Source organism: Ascaphus truei, chromosome 17, assembly GCF_040206685.1.
Source record: "Ascaphus truei isolate aAscTru1 chromosome 17, aAscTru1.hap1, whole genome shotgun sequence".
In the NCBI taxonomy this organism is placed as follows: domain Eukaryota; kingdom Metazoa; phylum Chordata; class Amphibia; order Anura; family Ascaphidae; genus Ascaphus; species Ascaphus truei.
Window position 1 is genome coordinate 20515227 of NC_134499.1, and position 18678 is coordinate 20533904.

The 18678-nt window shown below is 48.9% G+C and overlaps 1 protein-coding gene across 3 annotated transcripts in view; it reads left to right on the forward strand.

The window, feature by feature from the left end:
- Positions 1 to 16037, forward strand: part of TWF2 (twinfilin actin binding protein 2) — a 27084-nt gene extending 11047 nt beyond the window's left edge. Inside the window, exons 2-9 of one of the 3 annotated variants that reach the window (XM_075574238.1) lie at positions 5913 to 5990; positions 7387 to 7565; positions 8446 to 8541; positions 9164 to 9268; positions 9582 to 9707; positions 10193 to 10343; positions 10548 to 10669; positions 14120 to 16037. In XM_075574238.1, coding sequence (XP_075430353.1) covers positions 5913 to 5990; positions 7387 to 7565; positions 8446 to 8541; positions 9164 to 9268; positions 9582 to 9707; positions 10193 to 10343; positions 10548 to 10669; positions 14120 to 14287 — 1025 coding nt within the window. In that variant the 3' untranslated portion in view covers positions 14288 to 16037. Of the gene's footprint in view, positions 1 to 5793; positions 5991 to 7386; positions 7566 to 8445; positions 8542 to 9163; positions 9269 to 9581; positions 9708 to 10192; positions 10344 to 10547; positions 10670 to 14119 lie in introns of those variants that run through there. The other 2 variants (XM_075574239.1, XM_075574240.1) reach the window with 2 other exon arrangements.
- Positions 16038 to 18678: the final 2641 nt, after the last annotated feature.

Sequence of the window (18678 nt, forward strand, 5' to 3'; positions counted from 1 at the left end):
ACTTTTAAGCAAAGAAAAGAAAGCTCCCTAATAGCCGCACAAGAGAACACCTATACCTATATTAAAAATTACTATTTATTAATAAATGATTAAAATATATTTATTGCAGCAAAAAACTAACGTTAACCAAAGTGATTAAAATAAATTAAAAAATTAAACTTTTACCACCAGAACCAAAAGGTATATTTAACTTATCCTCTCACGTGCTCTCTTTTGATCAGACAAATAATAATAATAATAATAGCATGTTCTTGTATATCGCTGCTAGTTGTACGCATCGCTTTACAGAGACATTTTGCAGGCACATATCCCTGCCCCGTGGAGCTTACAATCTATGTTTTTGGTGCCTGAGGCACAGGGAGATAAAGTGACTTGCCCAAGGTCACAAGGAGCTTCCCCTGCTTCAAACTCTCAGTGCCAGAGTCAGTTTACTCACTGAGCTGCTCCTTCAGCCCTTCAAATCTTCTGAACAGAGGTTTGTCATATTGCCCCAATGCTTATTCTGATCCATTTGACTTGTTTGTGGACTTTAACCGGTTCATATGCAGACTGACTTTACAAAGACATATTTTTTGTTAAATAATAGTGGTACTAAATCTGTACCGATATTTGACATTGATAAATATGATCCCTTGGAGAATCTCACCGCATTATGTTTGGAGTCAAATGATGACACTATTGGTGATTTTTCAGCAAGAGAATCTTCAAATCTACTTATTAATGATTCCATGATGGGCCATCTTGATGGTCCTGTCATCCATTCTCCCTTTAGGCCCACAGCCCTCTTTTTTCCATACCACTCTAAAGGAAACTATATAGAGACATTCTACTCTTTGGTCCATAGTGATCTGCAACAGTTATGCAAGGACCAAAAATTAAAACCTTTAAAGAGAAATGTAACTAGAGGAGAAGAAGACGCTTTAAAGGAATTACAAAAAATGAAGATCTTGTTATCCGTCAGGCAGACAAGGGAGGTGGGATTGTCTTACAGGATAAAACTGTTTATATTGAAGCAACACGTCTTCTTTCAGACCTCTTATACCAAACTAAAATCTGATCCTACTGTTCATTATCAGGAACAACTATTTGTTTTATTGAAAGAGGCCCAGACCAGATGTGTTCTTACCGAAGTTGAATTAAAATTTATTTTTTTCAATTTTCCCCGGGTGCCTATTTTTTATCGCGTACACAAATCCCTCACAAATCCTCCTTGTAGGCCTACTATATCTGGGATTGGGTTAATGACATGCAGTCTGTCACAGTATGTAGATTTTTTTTCTGCAGATTTTTGTGACTTATTTGAAGTCACATATCAGGGACAGTGCGCATGTCATCGACTCAATCTCAGATATAAAGTGGCAACTATCATTTATATGGGCCACGTGTTATGTACAATCGTACACATCCATTGAGCACAGTAAAGGTCTGGCAGCTATTAAGCACTTTCTTGATGGTGATCATGGGATGTCGGGTACACAATCATAATCATTTTCTTCTTTCTGTTATTGAATTCATTCTCACACAAGTATTTTTTGTTTGAGTCACAGTATCACCTTCAGATCTGTGGAACGGCCATGGGGACCAGGTTCGCCCCAAGCTATGCCAACATATCTATGGGTTGTTGGGAGTAAATGTAATGGGAGAGAAAGATCCCATATGATGCACTCACCTCCACTAGTAGTAAAATAACAAAATGTTATTAATAATGTAGAAAACAAACTCAATTAAAACCTAATAAATAGCGCTAGCGATGCTGTGCTACAGAGTAAACTGAACTAATGTAACCGGAAAAATCACTTGGGTGAGTCCAGTACATAACCTCCTAAACGTGGACTAGACTGAGAGCACCTGCTCACTGTGTAGAGCAATGTTCATATAGAGATACTCCTGCATGATAAACTCTAGTCTGTAAATAGTATGTATAGTGTGCTATTAGTCACCACATAGGGATGCACATGGATGAAGTTGGTAACTAGGTGCTTGAATTCATAACCCACTCCCCCCCCAGCACGTTCTGCACTGAATGGTGGTCAAAGGGTTGTGTAGTTAGAATATGGCGCTCAGATGTTACAATGCTGATATCCTATATCACAACAGACTTGAGGAGTAAATGCTATCTTAGTCTAGTGGGTTCCTATTCTGGCCTACATCTTAGTTAGCTGACTCAAGGTATGAAATATTGACATATTTAAAGTGCCAGAATATCAAATTGCTCATTAGACTCAATGCTGCTGGTCCTTGCCAGGGAAATGCTGTATACACAGGCATATGAACACTAACTGTTAGGGAAATTCCCTGTAAGAGCTAAGCCACTGCCATCAAGTTGTATCTATGCAATGACTTGCGGTTGTTGACACTGGGATCCTGCACCCATATGGTGCTGTATGAATAATACTGAGGATATCCCTGCTGTTCAGTTACCCGATGTTAAGTGCAGATTGTATATTCTAGCTGAGCGTAGTGGGTTCCTTCTAACGGCCCACATCTCATTTAACTAGCTGCAGAAACTATGTAGCGACAAGTGTAGCACCGCTGAGAGGCAGTTCAAGATCTGCGTCAATAGCGCGTGGCACGTGTTAGCCGTGTTAGTCCGGTTGCGATAGTGCATAAATAAGTTCTTCAGTCGGGGCTGCCAACAGAAATCATGGGGCCCGGGACAAATGAAAGAAGCAGGGCCCCCCCACCCCCCGAACCCATAGCGACCCCTCCCCCCCGAAACCATGGCGACCCCCCCCCCCCCCCGCGAACCCATAGCGACCCCCCCCGCGAACCCATAGCGACCCCCCCCGCGAACCCATAGCGACCCCCCCCCGAACCCATAGCGCACCTACCACGAAAAAATATTTTTTAGCGCGCAACATTTACTTAACTGTTTTCTTATTGTGATACAGAAAAAAAACATTACAATGCAACCTGTTTATTTTTATATTTTCAACAAAAGACAGGTGACTGCCTGTCTGGGTGGGTGAGTGGGTGGGAGAGTGAGCGACTGGGTGGGTGAGAGAGTGAGCGACTGGGTGGGTGAGCGACTGGGTGGGTGACTGGGTGGGTGAGAGAGTGAGTGACTGGGTGGGTGAGTAACTAAGTGAGCGCCTGGGTGGGTGGGTGACTGAGTGCGTGGGTGGGAGAGTGCGTGCGTGGGAGAGTGCGTGCGTGGGTGGGTGACAGTTGAGTGGGTGAATTACCCTGACCGGGTGGGTGCTGCTTTCTTGCCGCTTCCCCTCCTGCCCCCGATGTCCCCTTGACAGCTGCCCGGGGCAGGAGGTGGGCACGGGAGTGCGCAGGGGAGGTGGGCTTGGGGGCACACGGGAGGTGGGCTTGGGGGCACACGGGAGGTGAGCTCGGGGAGCGCATGGGAGGTGGGCAGCTGGGGGGGGGCGAGATGCCGGGCGGCTGCTGCTGCTGGGGCAGGAGGCGCACGCGGGGGGGTGCAGGGTTGGCGCTTCCCCACCCTCCGTTCCACGTGGTGACCGAGGAAGCAGGCCAGGCCCACAGGCAGCAGGCAGGACACCCTGCGGGACCTCGGCTCTGCGCATGCGCAATCGCCGCCATTTAAATTTTTTTTTTTAATATAACGGCCAGGGGCCCAGGACGCCCGTGCCCTTTGTCCCCCGCTGTTGGCGGCACTATCTTCAGTATTAGGATATATATATATATATATATATATATATATATATATATAAAAAAATATATATTTATATTTATATTCTGGTTTGCTCTGTACGTGGGCTATACAAGATATTGAGTTAGAATCCTAAGAATAAAACCCCCACTAATACCAAATCAACAGTCAATACATAGTTTGTTTTAAGTTTAATATATATCGCTATCGAGTACGGTCTATTCAGGGGTGCGCAGACTGGGGGGGCCCGAGATTGTCTGCGGGGGGGGGAGGTGGGGGCAAGGTTTACAGAGGCCCCACGAGCTTCCCGAAGGCACTTAAATGAAATGCCGGGGAAGCGGCGAAGACCTCTGGGAACTGCACTTACCTTGGCTCAGACGGCTTATGGAGACGCGCCGCCATGGCAACGTGGCTTCAAATGATGCCGCAGGGTCATGTGATGTCACGTTGCCATGGCAATGTGATGTTTTGACGCCCAGAATGCTGGAGCCGAGGTGGGGGGGGGGGGGGCGTGCGGAGAAGGGGACAGCCGGCAGGGGGGCGCAGGGACAAAAGATTGCGCTCCCCTGGTCTCTAATAACACTACTCACTTCTTTGTGTCTGTTTATGTATTTCTTAGAGTGAGAAGCACAACTCATATGTTTATTTTATTTTTTTATTATTAATGTTTGTTTCTTGGGATCAGGCACAAAGTGCTCAGTGAGAAACTCCCTAAAAATCCCACTGTGTTTAGGGGTCCCGAGGACTTTGGTCGGAACACTTCTGTAAACATGTTTTCCCGTACATACCGTAGGCCTAGCGTGGAACGTGTAAACTGTACACCGGGTTTGTACACGCTCCTCTTTCACCTATATATTACCTCTGCTGGAAGATTACCTTGTGCATCTAAATGTTCATATTTCCTTTTCTCTCATTTCAACTTCCATACAGTATATAGTTTTGGTAGTAAAAGACGGATCTGATGGGAAATATGTATGGGACATGTATGGACATGATCCGCCATGCGTTCCTTCTGGGTCACCTTGAAGGAGAAGGTGCCTTGAGTTATTTCTCTATCAGTTGTGGTTTGAGAATCATTTTCTATGAGTAATAAGATATTTCTTTGTCACTACATATCATATATACTGGTGAAGATATTGTACGGGCCCCTCTGTCAGCGTGCAGCAGTGAAAGCTCTCTGTGGGGTGGTCTAGGACAGGGGAGCGCAAACTGGGGAGCACACGAAATTCTCTGCGGGGGGCACGGCGTTTACAGAGACCCCACGCTTTTCCCAAAAGCATTTAAATTAAATGCTGGGGAAGCGGCAAAGGTCTCTGTAACGTCACTTACCTTGGCTCAGACGGCTTTTGGCGACGCGTCGCCATGACGTCAGAATGCCATAGCCAAGGTATGGAGGGGGGGGGGGTGCAAGGACGGGGGAAGACAGCCGACAGGGGGGCGCAGGGTAAAAAGATTGTGCACCCCTGGTCTTGGGCATTTGGTTGCAGCCATTTTGCCGCAACCAAATGACTAACAGTGCTTCACCTCACCCCGCTGTCGGGACCTACTGACCGCTTCGCCGCAAAATGCCTAACCCCCCCCTACCCTAAACCCCCCTTAAATGAGCCCCCTGCCCTAACCGCTAAAACCCCCTTAAATGAACCCCCTAACCGCTAGAACCCTTTAAATGACCTCCCTACCCTAACCAGTAAAACTTACCTTGGAAGCGCCTGTCGGCATGGGGTTCCAGCGACAGATCGGCTGCGGCGGAGGGTCCGACTGCGGCCGAACGCCAGCTGTCATTTGGTCGCGCCAAAACGCCCGTGACCACTGGTCCCATTCCGGTGTGGGGCGGAGCAGGAGACAGCAGTGGAATAGCAGAAAATTGAACAGTGTAGGATTGAGATGCAGTGATCAGACTCAACCTGTTACATCCCAGACTCTGCGCTCTGCACCCAAGTGCTGCACTGCTGCTGAAAGTTAGACATTGACAATATCCTTTTACCTGCTTTTACACACACACTGACAACCTGAACTCCCCTGTTTATTCTCAAGAAAGCTGTGCGTCAAATGCCCTGTCACTTGGGTTCCAACCTCCCCTTCCTGCCCCCTTGCAAATCCCTCTGCTATATTTGGGAGATTATGCTGTCAGGACGGTGGATCAGGTTTAGCACATGCTCCGATACAGTATTCAGCAGTCCTCACTGAGCCCAAACAGCCGCTCCTCCGTGCTCCTCTCCTGTGTTCTGGGGTGGACTTTCTTTGTCCGTTTTTTTAAGCTAACACACGACCATGTTTTTGGTTCTTGTAGCCACGTCCGAGCTGAAGGAGTTCTTTGCAAAGGCTCGAAATGGATCTATCCGACTCATTAAAGTTGTCATTGAGGAAGGTGAGTTTTGGCTTCTGCTGGTGGCATGGGGGTTTGATGGAACGGGCACAATGGGGGAGGAGAGACACGAGAAGAGAGATACAGGGGACCTAGATAATGGGTAGGTTACATGGGTGGAGGAGGACAATAAGAGCTGACAGAAGTCTTGGCGGCAGAAAGATACGTCTGGGGAGTGTAAATCTGGTATTGGGGTAGGAGGAGTAAGGTTGGGTGACCTGCTGCAGAGCCAGAAAACAGCTCATGGAAAATGTGTTGCAGACTGGCTGGAATGTGCCTGCTTAGAATAGCAGAGAGTAGTGTGATAAACACATTGGACAATTCCATTGGGGGAGATGATTTCAGGGCAGAATGCATGCAGGGGACAGGGACTCCACTAGGGAAGGAGTAGCATGGCAATATTTACTGGATCACTAGCCGCACCACCTCATGTGAAGTCATGTGAGCCATGGCTGAGTGTTACCGCTGTGGGACGTGGCGGACGGCAGTGTAGCGCTGTGGGACATGGCAGTGTAGTGCTGTGGCTGGGTGGCAGTGTAGCGCCGTGGGACGTGGCTGGGTGGCAGTGTAGCGCTGTGGGACATGGCTGGGTGACAGTGTAGTGCAGTGGGACGTGGCTGGTCGTCAGCGCTGTGGGACGTGGCTGGGCGGCTGCGCTGTGGGACGTGGCTGGGCGGCTGCGCTATGGGACGTGGCTGGGCGGCTGCGCTATGGGACGTGGCTGGGCGGCTGCGCTATGGGACGTGGCTGGGCGGCAGCCCTGTGAGACGTGGCTGGGTGGTAGTGTAGCGCTGTGGGACGTGGATGGATGGTAGTGTAGCATTGTGGGACGTGGCCGGGTGGCAGTGTAGCATTGTGAGACGTGGCTGGGTGGTAGTGTAGCGCTGTGGGACGTGGCTGGGTGGTAGTGTAGCGCTGTGGGATGTGGCTGGGTGGTAGTGTAGCGCTGTGGGATGTGGCTGGGAGGTAGTGTAGCACTGTGGGACGTGGCTGGGCGGCTGCGCTATGGGACGTGGCTGGGCGGCTGCGCTATGGGACGTGACTGGGCGGCAGCCCTGTGGGACGTCGCTGGGTGGTAGTGTAGCGCTGTGGGACGTCGCTGGGTGGTAGTGTAGCGCTGTGGGACGTGGATGGATGGTAGTGTAGCGCTGTGGGACGTGGATGGATGGTAGTGTAGCATTGTGGGACGTGGCCGGGTGGCAGTGTAGCGTTGTGAGACGTGGCTGGGTGGTAGTGTAGCGCTGTGGGACGTGGCTGGGTGGTAGTGTAGCGCTGTGGGATGTGGCTGGGAGGTAGTGTAGCGCTGTGGGACGTGGCTGGGTGGCAGAAAGGGAATATGGCTTAGTAACAGTAGAGCCTCAGTGTCTGGATTCACTGGTTGTGTTTCTCCTGTCTGCAGAGCAGTTGGTGTTGGGAGCTTACAAAGAGCTGAAGCACAGCTGGGACCAAGACTACGATTCGTTAGTGCTCGCACTTCTAGAGGAAACTCAGCCTTGCTACATCCTCTATCGCCTTGACAGCCAGAATGCCCAGGGCTTTGAGTGGCTTTTCTTGTCCTGGTCGCCTGACCATTCCCCGGTATGATGTGAGGCTCCGTTCCTACGCAGCTTCCAGTCGGTCGCACAACCTCACTGTTACTGTCGCATACTTCCTGCAACGCAGCCTCACGTCTCACACAAACCCTTGCAGAAATACATGCTCCCTGCACTCAGTGCCCAGATTAGGTCAGATTTACTAAATAGTGCTAAGCTTTAGGGCACTTAATCAGACTGCAACTTTGCATTAATTTGGAGTTTGCATGTCAGGGGATTGTGACCTGTCGCTGCCTTTTTGTTACATTCCTAGTGGGGCTGTGTGTTCTTGTTACCCATGCCCTTCTGCCCCACGGAGCTATGAAAGGGCTGTACGTGCAGTTATAGGAGAGAGCAGCCTTCCTTTCCTTGTACTTCGTGTTTGAAGGCAGTCAGGAAATTCACTGCATGCAATCAGGGTGTTCGGTTTCCAGTCTCATGACCCATCTTCCTCATTCCTAGTATAAGAATCACCCAGTATTAAGCCTGTTCACTGTGTCAACAGATTTTTCTGTTCCTTCTTTTAGTGTCTAAAACAGGGGTGGCCAACTCCAGACCTCAAGAGCTACCAACAGGTCAGGTTTTCAGGATATCCCTGCTTCAGGACAGGTGGCTCAGTCGCCTGTCCTGAAGCAGGGATATCCTGAAAACCTGATCTGTTGATAGCTCTTGAGGTCTGGAGTTGGCTGACCCTGGTCTAAATACTTGGTGTATTTAAACGTCTCTCAGGCAGGCAAGGTTTTTCCATATAACCCGTCCCATATCACTCATACATGCACAGGAATGGGACTAAATTATTCTCCGGAGCAGGGAAGTCGGCTCCACGGCAGATGAAAGTGAGAGCCTATGTCTCGATGCAGAGCTAAGTGTTTGTCTTTTGGTCACAGGTCCGGCTGAAGATGCTGTACGCTGCTACAAGAGCGACTGTGAAGAAAGAATTTGGGGGAGGACACATTAAGGACGAACTGTTTGGGACGCTAAAGGTCTGTGTGTGGCTTAGTAGTTGGAACGGGCGAGAAGGGAACTTGTTGGGCAGACATGAGGATGTTTACACATAGGGATAGGTTGATTGGTCAAGCTGTTAACGTTTTAAACGAAGGCTTAGATTGGTTAATGATGTGAATATAGATGAAGTTATGTTGGGAAGGGATTGAGTTATTTGGTAAGACAGGTCATAGGTCGCGGGCTTGGGTTGGCTGGGCATAGGTCGCCGGGTGGGCGTTTAGTAGGTTTGGGTGGGCTGGGTGTAGATTGTGTATTCGGATGGACTAGGAGTAGGTCGCGGGGTGGGGTGGGTGCAGGGCTCGGGTGGCCTGGGTAAAGGGCTCGGGTGGGCTGGGTAAAGGGCTCGGGTGGAATGGGTGTAGGTCGCAGGCTTGGCTGTGCTGGTTGGGCTGTTAGTAGGTTTGCGAGTGAGCTGGACATAGGTTTGAGTGGGCGCGGGTGTAGGTTGAGGGGTGGGCTAGGTACAGGGCTCCGGTGGGCTAGGTGCAGGGGTCAGATGGACTGGGTGCAGGGTTCGGGTGTGCTGGGTGTTGATAGGTTGTTACTTTGGGGGATGAGTTGGCGTAATTCATGAGGTGACTGTAGCATCCTGTGCGACAGGAAGACATTGCCCTTAGTGGCTACCAGAGACACATCTCTTCCTGCGCGGCTCCAGCGCCACTCACTGCGGCAGAGAAGGAGCTACAGCAAATTAAAATCAATGAGGTGAGTAATAGGATAAGAAATAATTGGTGAAGTGAAAGAGCATCACATGCTGATTTAAGGTGCCGTTTCCCCACAAAATGCCCTATCTTAAAAAGGAGTTAAACCTACAGCGAACCTTATTGTTAGTTTTATGTTCCGAGCTGTTTTTATTTTTCATTGGGAGAGGCCTAAAACCCTCCATTATTTGGCGGTTCCCATCTGTTGTCTGTGTAATAATGTTCCACTGAACCCATGCACACCCATGGTCTGACTTGTCACAGGAAGGTGATCACTGAACACATTTTCTTGGTCATTTCTTGCATTTCTTTCCAAGGTGAAAACGGAGATTAGTGTAGAGAGCAAGCAGCAGACGCTGCAAGGATTGGTTTTCCCCCTGAGACCGGAGGCTGAGGAGGCCATCATGCTCCTGAAGCAGCAAAAAATCAACTACATGCAGCTGGTATAACCCAATGTAAACCCCCTACCAACCACATCCCTGACAATCCCCTTCCCCTCATATCCCTTCTGATTCCCCTTCCCCTCATATCCCTGGTGATTCCCCTCCCCCTCATATCCCTGCTGATTCCCCTTCCCCTCATATCCCTGCTGATTCCCCTCCCCCTCATATCCCTGCTGATTCCCCTTCCCCTCATATCCCTGCTGATTCCCCTCCCCCTCATATCCCTGCTGATTTCCCCCCCACATATTTCTCTGCTGACCCACCCCCCCTTCCCTAATATCCCTACTGATTTCCCCCCCCCCCCCATATCCCTGCCAATCTCTCAAACCCCCCACCCTCCCTCTTATCTGCCTTACATCCCCAGCCCCTTATGCTTGATACCTCCTCTGTTGGCTCCAGTGTTACTCCGAGAGGAGCTGTTTTGATTAACACTGCCAGTCCATCGGACCATGTCATGGAGTCCTGTATGTCTCCCTTCTGTGTAGAGGCTGGATCTAGAGGAGGAGACAATTGGTCTGGTGCATACAAAGCACACAGAGATCATAGATCTGCCCCAGCGGATCCCAAAGGACTCGGCCCGTTACCACCTCTTCCTCTACAAACACTCCCATGAAGGTGACCACCTGGAATCTGTAGGTAAGGCCACTTGTTCAGAGACCATTATCTGCCTTTATTCCTCACCTGCAGTAATAAGTGATCTCATTCCTCGTTCCTGATTAGCTTCTACCTGTCTCTCTTCCCATCTCCCAGGACGTCTTTGCTTTCTCCTGTCTTACAGGGGGCCTAGCCTGCTTCGGTTAGTGGGGAGGGTTTCATGTTGATGTATCTGTGTCTTTGCAGTCTTTATTTACTCCATGCCGGGCTATAAATGCAGTATAAAGGAGCGAATGCTTTACTCCAGCTGCAAGAACAGGCTTCTGGAATCTGTGGAGCAAGATTTCCAGCTGGACATTGCAAAGAAGGTAAAGCGGTCAGCTGCTTCTATCCCCACATAATACCTCAGGCCATACAGTTAGTTCTGTAAGTAATACACATATAAAGCCGCTAATGTTTGGGAGGAATTCTGTATGGCATTTTAGCAGTAATCCAAGCTGGCGGATTAAAAAAAATAAATATATATATATATATATATATAATGAATAGACGATACCGTTCTGTGGCTAACTAAATGCTTTTATTTGTGTGAGCTTTCGAGATACACTGATCTCTTTTTCCAACGGTCTATTTATTTTTGATTATTGAAGCTCAGCTAACACGGTACTGATACCTCTACATGTGAAAAAAAATATATATAAATATGCAGTGGGTTTCCGGATTTAAGCTGAACCCCGTTAATTTCAGCTCCGGGGACACCCTGCTTCCGGAGATACTTACCTGCGCATTAAGTGCCAGTGCGCCTCTCCTCGGCTACCAGGGTTTCCAAATGCGTTTACTCTTGAAAGCTTTTCTGCCCTTTGGGCCAATAGGAGACCGTGACATCATCGGTGCAGCTTCCTATTGGCCCATGTGAAGCGGGAGCTTTAAACTTTAAAGCCCTGCTTGCTGAGTGAGAGCAGCTGCCAGCACCTACTTCGGAGGTAAGTTGCTCCGGAAGTAGGGGATCCCCAGAGCTGAAATGAACGAGGTTCAGCTCAGGAAACCCGCTGCTTCAATTCTATATAACAAAAAAATAAAAAATAATCTTCACCGAAAACTTTGCCGATATGGATTGCGCCTATAAAAACGAATATGTTCAGAAAGTAAACGGTGTTAATGAAAGTTCTCTGTGCAAACAGGGCTAGTGACCTACCTTTGTAAAAGAAATCCCTTCATTGGCCTAGTGATGTCTAAAAAAGATAGAGACCTACAGAGCAGCTTATTGTTTTAGTTGCTGATGTATAGGCATATCTGGGAATGAAATGGGAGTAATGCAGGGATCCTACAATTCCAAGGCATAGACCATATTCCCCCTGATAGAAGGGGGGCAATTAGGATAAAGCATTGCTACAGAGGGAGTGCTGATGGATTTACTCCCTACATACACTAAATCCCTGTGGTCTTATTGAGGGCTACTGTGTTTTCCCCATTCATCTGCTAACCCTAACTAACCATGTAACACAGCGTGGTACATTTACCTCTCTATAGGTCATGCGATACTGTCATTTTATTTCTTTTTTTTTATTCAAAGTGATTTGATTATAATGAATAACATCTTGAAATTGCCCACCACCCAATAAGAAATGTGGGAAGGAGGCCGAGTAACTAGTGTCGATTCTCTGACTCTGAATGTACTCAGTACATGTGCTATGAGAGTGCTAAGTATCTAACCGTGACGAAGGTTACCATAGCAACTGATAAACAATATAAACTCCCTCTCGAGAGCAAACGGGTTTCACTCCCGATGAAGCCTATTGGTGAAACGTTCGTAGGGTGCGTGAGACGTCACTTAAGAGGGACCTCATGAAGGGGCATGTCTTGGCGTCAAACCAACGCTTGGCAGTACCTGCAGGATGCAGCTGTCTATAAGGATTAGCCCTATTCCCCGCCTTTTCTATCTTTAATGTTTTCCCCAACATATTGAATAGATTTCAAACGTAGGTACCCCTTATTGAAATGAATTGTTACTCTAGAGCAGTTTTTCTCAACCAGGGTGCTGAGCAAACCTGGTGTGGTTCTCCGCCAAGGGTGCTGGGGAACCCTGGTGTGGCGTGACCCGCCGCCAAGAGTGCTGCGGCCTCACAGGAAAAACTTAGCAGGCACCTCCTGTACTGCATGGAGAGAAAAGAGCCACTGCATCTCCAGGCACTGCAGGACGCGCTCGCTGAGCAGCTGACATGTTAGAGGTGTGTGGGAAAGTGGAAGGGTACAGAGAAGGTGTACGGGGGGAGTGTCGGACACTGTCGGGGTATAGGGGTGTGTGCGTGTTGGTGGGCATGCGTGCAGGGGCATGTGCCCAACTGTGCGTGTGTAGGACTGTGTGAGCGTGCGCACGTGTAGGACTGTGCGTGCGCGTAGGACAGTGTGTGCGCGTAGGACTGTGTGTGTACGCAGGACTGTGTGCGCGCGTGTGTTTGTGGGGTGAGTGTGCGAGGGCTGCGTATGGGGGGAGGAGTGTGTGTGTGTGTGTGTGTGTGCGCGTGGGGGGGGGAAGGCGAGGGCTGTGTGGGAGGGGGGGGGAAGGCGAGGGCTGTGTGGGAGGGGGGGGGAAGGCGAGGGCTGTGTGTGTGTGGGGAGGGGGAGGCGAGGGCTGTGTGTGTGTGGGGGAGGTGAGTGCGAGGGCTGTGGGGGGGAGGAGAGTGCGTGTGTAGGATAGTGAGGGTTGTGTGAAGGTATGTGGTGCAAGTAAGAGTAGGGGAGGGGGTGAATGTGGTTATGAATAAGGAAGTTGGTGATTGTGCTGTGAGAGATGGGGCAAATATTGAGTGTATGTTGACTAAAGGGTTAGTATGTGGTTGAACGTGGAGTGTGTAAGAAGATGGTGGGGGGGGGGGGGGTGCTTATGAAAAGGTGTGTGTGTGTGTGTGTGTGTGTGTGTGTGTGTGTGTGTGTGTGTGTGTGTGTGTGTGTGTGTGTGTGTGTGTGTGTGTGTGTGTGTGTGTGTGTGTAAGCAAAGAGGGGTGAGTGAAGTATGAAGAGCAGGGATTTCAAAAAAGGTTGAGAACCTAGAGTAGGGATTCCCAGCAGAGGATTCAGAATCCCCTAGGGGTTGGCGTCGCCCAAAACAATCTGTAATAGCGGCTCCGAGGCAGAATAATAACTTTATTTCGTATAGCGCTTTTCTCTCAAAGAGCTTCACAATTACAGTACAGCGCGCGGTAAGCAGCATATAGGAATTTTAAAGACACCATCCCTGCCCAGATGAGCTTCCAATTTTGGTGCCTGATGCACAGGGAGATAAAGTGACTTGTCTCATGATCCGAAATAAACCTGTAACACGTAAAATTAATGCAGCTTTTAGGAGCACTCATCTCGGACTCTAATCTTAACCCTGGACTGTAACCCTAACACTGACTCAAACCTTGCCGCTAAATTTACCCTTATAAACCCAGCACTCCTAAAAAAAATATCACTTACCAATAAAGGGAAATCACTTTCTCTTGGCTAATACCAAATATATTTTTATTAAGCAATAATCACAAAAGATACATTGAGATAAACATAGTTCGAAGTCCTGTTTTATGATGAAGCGTAAAACTCGACTGCTGACAGCGCCTCACGTAGCCCTCGTGACGACAGGCGCTGCACGTAGCCCTCGTGCCGTCAGGCGCTGCACGTAGCCCTCGTGCCGTCAGGCGCTGCACGTAGCCCTCGTGCCGACAGGCGGCGCCGCACGTAGCCCTCGTGCCGACAGGTGGCGCCGCACGTAGCCCTCGTGCCGACAGGCGGCGCCGCACGTAGCCCTCGTGCCGACAGATTTTTCGTTTGCATTCCAGATTGAGATTGAAGATGGCTCCGAGCTGACAGCGGACTTCCTTTATGAAGAGGTGCACCCCAAGCAGCATGCCTTCAAACAGGCCTTTGCCAAACCCAAAGGGCCTGCAGGAAAACGTGGACAGAAGCGCCTTATAAAAGGACCTGGGGAAAATGGGGAGGACAGTTAAATGCAGGATCCATATCCTAGTTTGGTCCTACCAAGTCTCGTCTGCCTCTTTAATATGCAGGACCCGTTCAGGTTCATTTTGCTTTTTTGCTGCCAGAAGAAAGGAGGTGGTAAGTGTGGGCTGTGGGGGGAGTGCCGCTTACCTCTCCTCCTGTACTTTTAGTTGTGACTTGTTAAACTGATGTGATCCTGATATTGTTTTTTTTTAATCTTGCTTTCTGTTGTCTGTTTTATCACTTGAGATTTAAAGACCAAGCTTTCTTCTCCACATACATTTCATGGGTAACTTTGCTTTCCATATGCTTTTTACATCTAGATGTACATGTGGCAGAGGAGACCGTGTACAGGTCAACGTAGGTAGTGGGTTAACTGTTATTTTCCATATACCACTGAAGAGTATGTATATGGAGGTTGCTTAGTGCATATAATGAAGTGTAACTAAACTACTTGCTCTGAACATATAACGTCCTCACTTCATACCCCCAGTGTACCACCATACACCACATTGTGCTGGTCACGTCAGCCGTCTGCATTTTCATGTTGCTGTTAACTCGGAATTTGTGGGCAATAGTGCTGTATTTCACGGAATCACTGTGGGGCGTAAGGCTGCGTCCATAGGACAGTCGGCGCTGAGCCGTGCGGACGCTCCGTGATGAGCCCCGTCATCCTCAATGAGGATGTCTTGAGAGCGTCCGCAGGCGTGCTGAGGCACAGAGATTTTCAGCCGATAGCAGTACCTGTTTCTGAACCTGTCGGCTGAAAACCTCCAATCAGAGCAAAGCAGCATCCACGTCACGGCGCTGAGACGTCGGCGCCGTGACGTTGACATCAGCGCTTAGCGGGCTATTGGCCCAGTGACGTCAGTGCCCAGCCTCCCGATCACGCACGCTGGCTCGTCTGCTAGTTCATGCAATCGCTCCTGATTGCGCAGACGAGCCTCAGCGTGAGCGCGTAGGAGCGCTGACTGCTAAACTATGGACGCAGCCTAAGGCCTCGGTCCCGCTGCGCTCGTTGGCGCGGGCGGCCATGTCGCAAGTTCCCCACCAGCAGGGGAATCCCCACCGAGCCGGTCCCGGTCCCCCCTGGCGGCACAACGCACTACACGCTGTGGCGCGTCAGCCGCTAGGAGACACAAGAGAATGGTGTTTCCTAGCGTTGACGCGTCACGTGGTGTGGCTGTGAGCCAATGGGGAGTGGAGGCTGCGGGAGGAGGAGAGGCTTCGGGGAGCGGAGAGGAGTGTATGAGTGTGCCTGAGTGCGTGAGTGCCTGTCTGTGTGTCTGAGTGCGTGTGTGCCTGCCTCTGTGTGTGTCTGAGTGCGTGCGTGCCTGTCTGTGTGTGTGTATGTGCCTGAGTGCGTGAGTGCCTGCCTCTGTCTGTGTGTGCCTGTGTGTGTGCGCGTGTGTGTGTATGAGTGCCTGCGTGTGTGTCTGTGTGTGCGTGTGTGTGTGTGTGTATGAGTGCCTGCGTGTGTGTGTGTGTGTGTTGCTCGTTACTTACCTTAACTCCAGCCCGAGCCGTAGAGGGAGGGGGGGGAGAGTAGCGGGTCCCTCCGCTCAAGCCACGCCCCCCCTCTGTCAAGCCTCCCCCTCCCGCCCACCTCCCGCTCCCGCTCCCTACAGACCGCATATCGCGGTCTGTGTATGTCAGCGCACCGCCTGTATGCAGTGCGGGCGCGCTGACTCTGGGAGCGGGGTCTTAGCCTAAGGCTCAAACATGAGTCCGTCGACAAAATCTGGCTTTCGAAGTCATCCTATAAAATGGGAACATTATCAGGATCTGTTTGAGTTCTAATACTTGTGAGAGAAAGGGACCCCAATGGAGAGCACTCAAGCAGATGCACAGAGTACACTAGACAAAGGATATGTGTGTATGTTGATAAGTGATATGTACACGATAAAAACTATTTATTAGAGTCTTAACTCAGAATAAAATAAAGTTGGACGCTAGGTGCCCAAATAAATGAGACTCAATGAAGTCAAAAAAGCGCAGCGAAAGTAAAAATTGCCAGTTCTCAAGTGTATAGTGCGGACTACTGCCCTTGATGATATATGCAGGGTAGAGTCAGATGTAATCAGTGCCTCCTAGAGACTGTGTCCGTGAGTATTTGGTCACAGGTATAGTCACTTGTGCCTATCAGTATGAGTGGTGTATATATATGTATATATCACATCACCACGTATATATAGGTAGGTGAAACCAGTGAGTAGTTAGCTGTAGTGGAATCCCAGGGGACAGACTAAAGTCACCAGTCATAGGGTAGTCTGTATCAGCAGGTCGCTGCTTTAATCCCTGGGCGAGGGGGGGGGGCCAGCATTTCAGACCACCATAGGGATTAATCAGTCAATCACTCACATACACTCACTTAAATTGTACCTAGATGCAGATATCTAGGTGGATGTATCTGCTGTACACAAGTGACCAAAGGTCCAGGTAGGTAGAAAATATATATATTGCAGTACACAAGTAGTGTCTACATACACTTAGAAACAATAAAAACACAGGAGAAGCTGGTAGCATAAAAAGGCAAGCACCGTGCTTCTATTCAGTGGCTGTATACACACTAGCTAATGCTTAGTGATCACACTAATGCACACACGGTTGCTGCTCAATGTAAATCAGTCTCAAGCTCAATGCTGAAACAAACTCTCTGTTTAGGGAGTTTGTGGGTGCCGGGAGCGCTCCGATCACGAGCGTAAGTCCCGCCCCTCTGACGTGATGACGTCACTTGCCACGTACGTTTCGCTATGGCACAAGCTTTCTCCCAGCCTTGAGAAAGCTCCCAAGCTTTCTCAAAGCTCCCAGCCTTGAGAAAGCTTGTGCCATAGCGAAACGTACGTGGCAAGTGACGTCATCACGTCAGAGGGGCGGGACTTACGCTCGTGATCGGAGCGCTCCCGGCACCCACACAAACTCCCTAAACAGAGAGTTTGTTTCAGCATTGAGCTTGAGACTGATTTACATTGAGCAGCAACCGTGTGTGCATTAGTGTGATCACTAAGCATTAGCTAGTGTGTATACAGCCACTGAATAGAAGCACGGTGCTTGCCTTTTTATGCTACCAGTTTCTCCTGTGTTTTTATTGTTTCTAAGTGTATGTAGACACTACTTGTGTACTGCAATATATATTTTTTCTACCTACCTGGACCTTTGGTCACTTGTGTACAGCAGATACATCCACCTAGATATCTGCATCTAGGTACAATTTAAGTGAGTGTATGTGAGTGATTGACTGATTAATCCCTATGGTGGTCTGAAATGCTGGCCCCCCCCCTCGCCCAGGGATTAAAGCAGCGACCTGCTGATACAGACTACCCTATGACTGGTGACTTTAGTCTGTCCCCTGGGATTCCACTACAGCTAACTACTCACTGGTTTCACCTACCTATATATACGTGGTGATGTGATATATACATATATATACACCACTCATACTGATAGGCACAAGTGACTATACCTGTGACCAAATACTCACGGACACAGTCTCTAGGAGGCACTGATTACATCTGACTCTACCCTGCATATATCATCAAGGGCAGTAGTCCGCACTATACACTTGAGAACTGGCAATTTTTACTTTCGCTGCGCTTTTTTGACTTCATTGAGTCTCATTTATTTGGGCACCTAGCGTCCAACTTTATTTTATTCTGAGTTAAGACTCTAATAAATAGTTTTTATCGTGTACATATCACTTATCAACATACACACATATCCTTTGTCTAGTGTACTCTGTGCATCTGCTTGAGTGCTCTCCATTGGGGTCCCTTTCTCTCACAAGTATTAGTTTATATTTACCCCGGATAGAAGCACCACAGAATCTATTCATAGCTGCTGCGAGGGTACTCTCCTTCCCTTCCCTCATCCCCAGCTTTACCCTAGTATTAGTCTGTTTGAGTTCTGGCTGTTTCCTGGCTCTTCCTTGATCTAATACTCACTTGCCAGAGATTTCTCTGCTACCGATGTCGGCCCAAACTGTTGCGTTACTTTCTGGGGGTGGTGCACATTCCAGACTGAGAAGATCAACTTCTACCTGGAAAATCATGTTCAGCAAATTCTCATCCTCAGCTCTGTATTTTCTATAAATAAAAAATAAACCAATAAAACAAATACATTTTTTAAGTAAATTTGTCCCAGCGTCTTTGCCAACAACACAGTAATGTGACGCTGGAGACACACGTGGTTCTTGTGTGTTTTTGTGCCCAGGTGAAACCTTGGGAAGTGTTTCTGGATCCCACCTCTTCATCTACAGAGCGTAAACGACATTGATTGAAGAATTCACAAGTGAAATAGTGTAGCCATCTACGATGCGTTGTTTGAAATGTTTAAGTCTACAGTTATACTCGGCAGACGAGCAGCGAAAAAGAAAATGAAGAGCGAATTCCAAATGATAGAG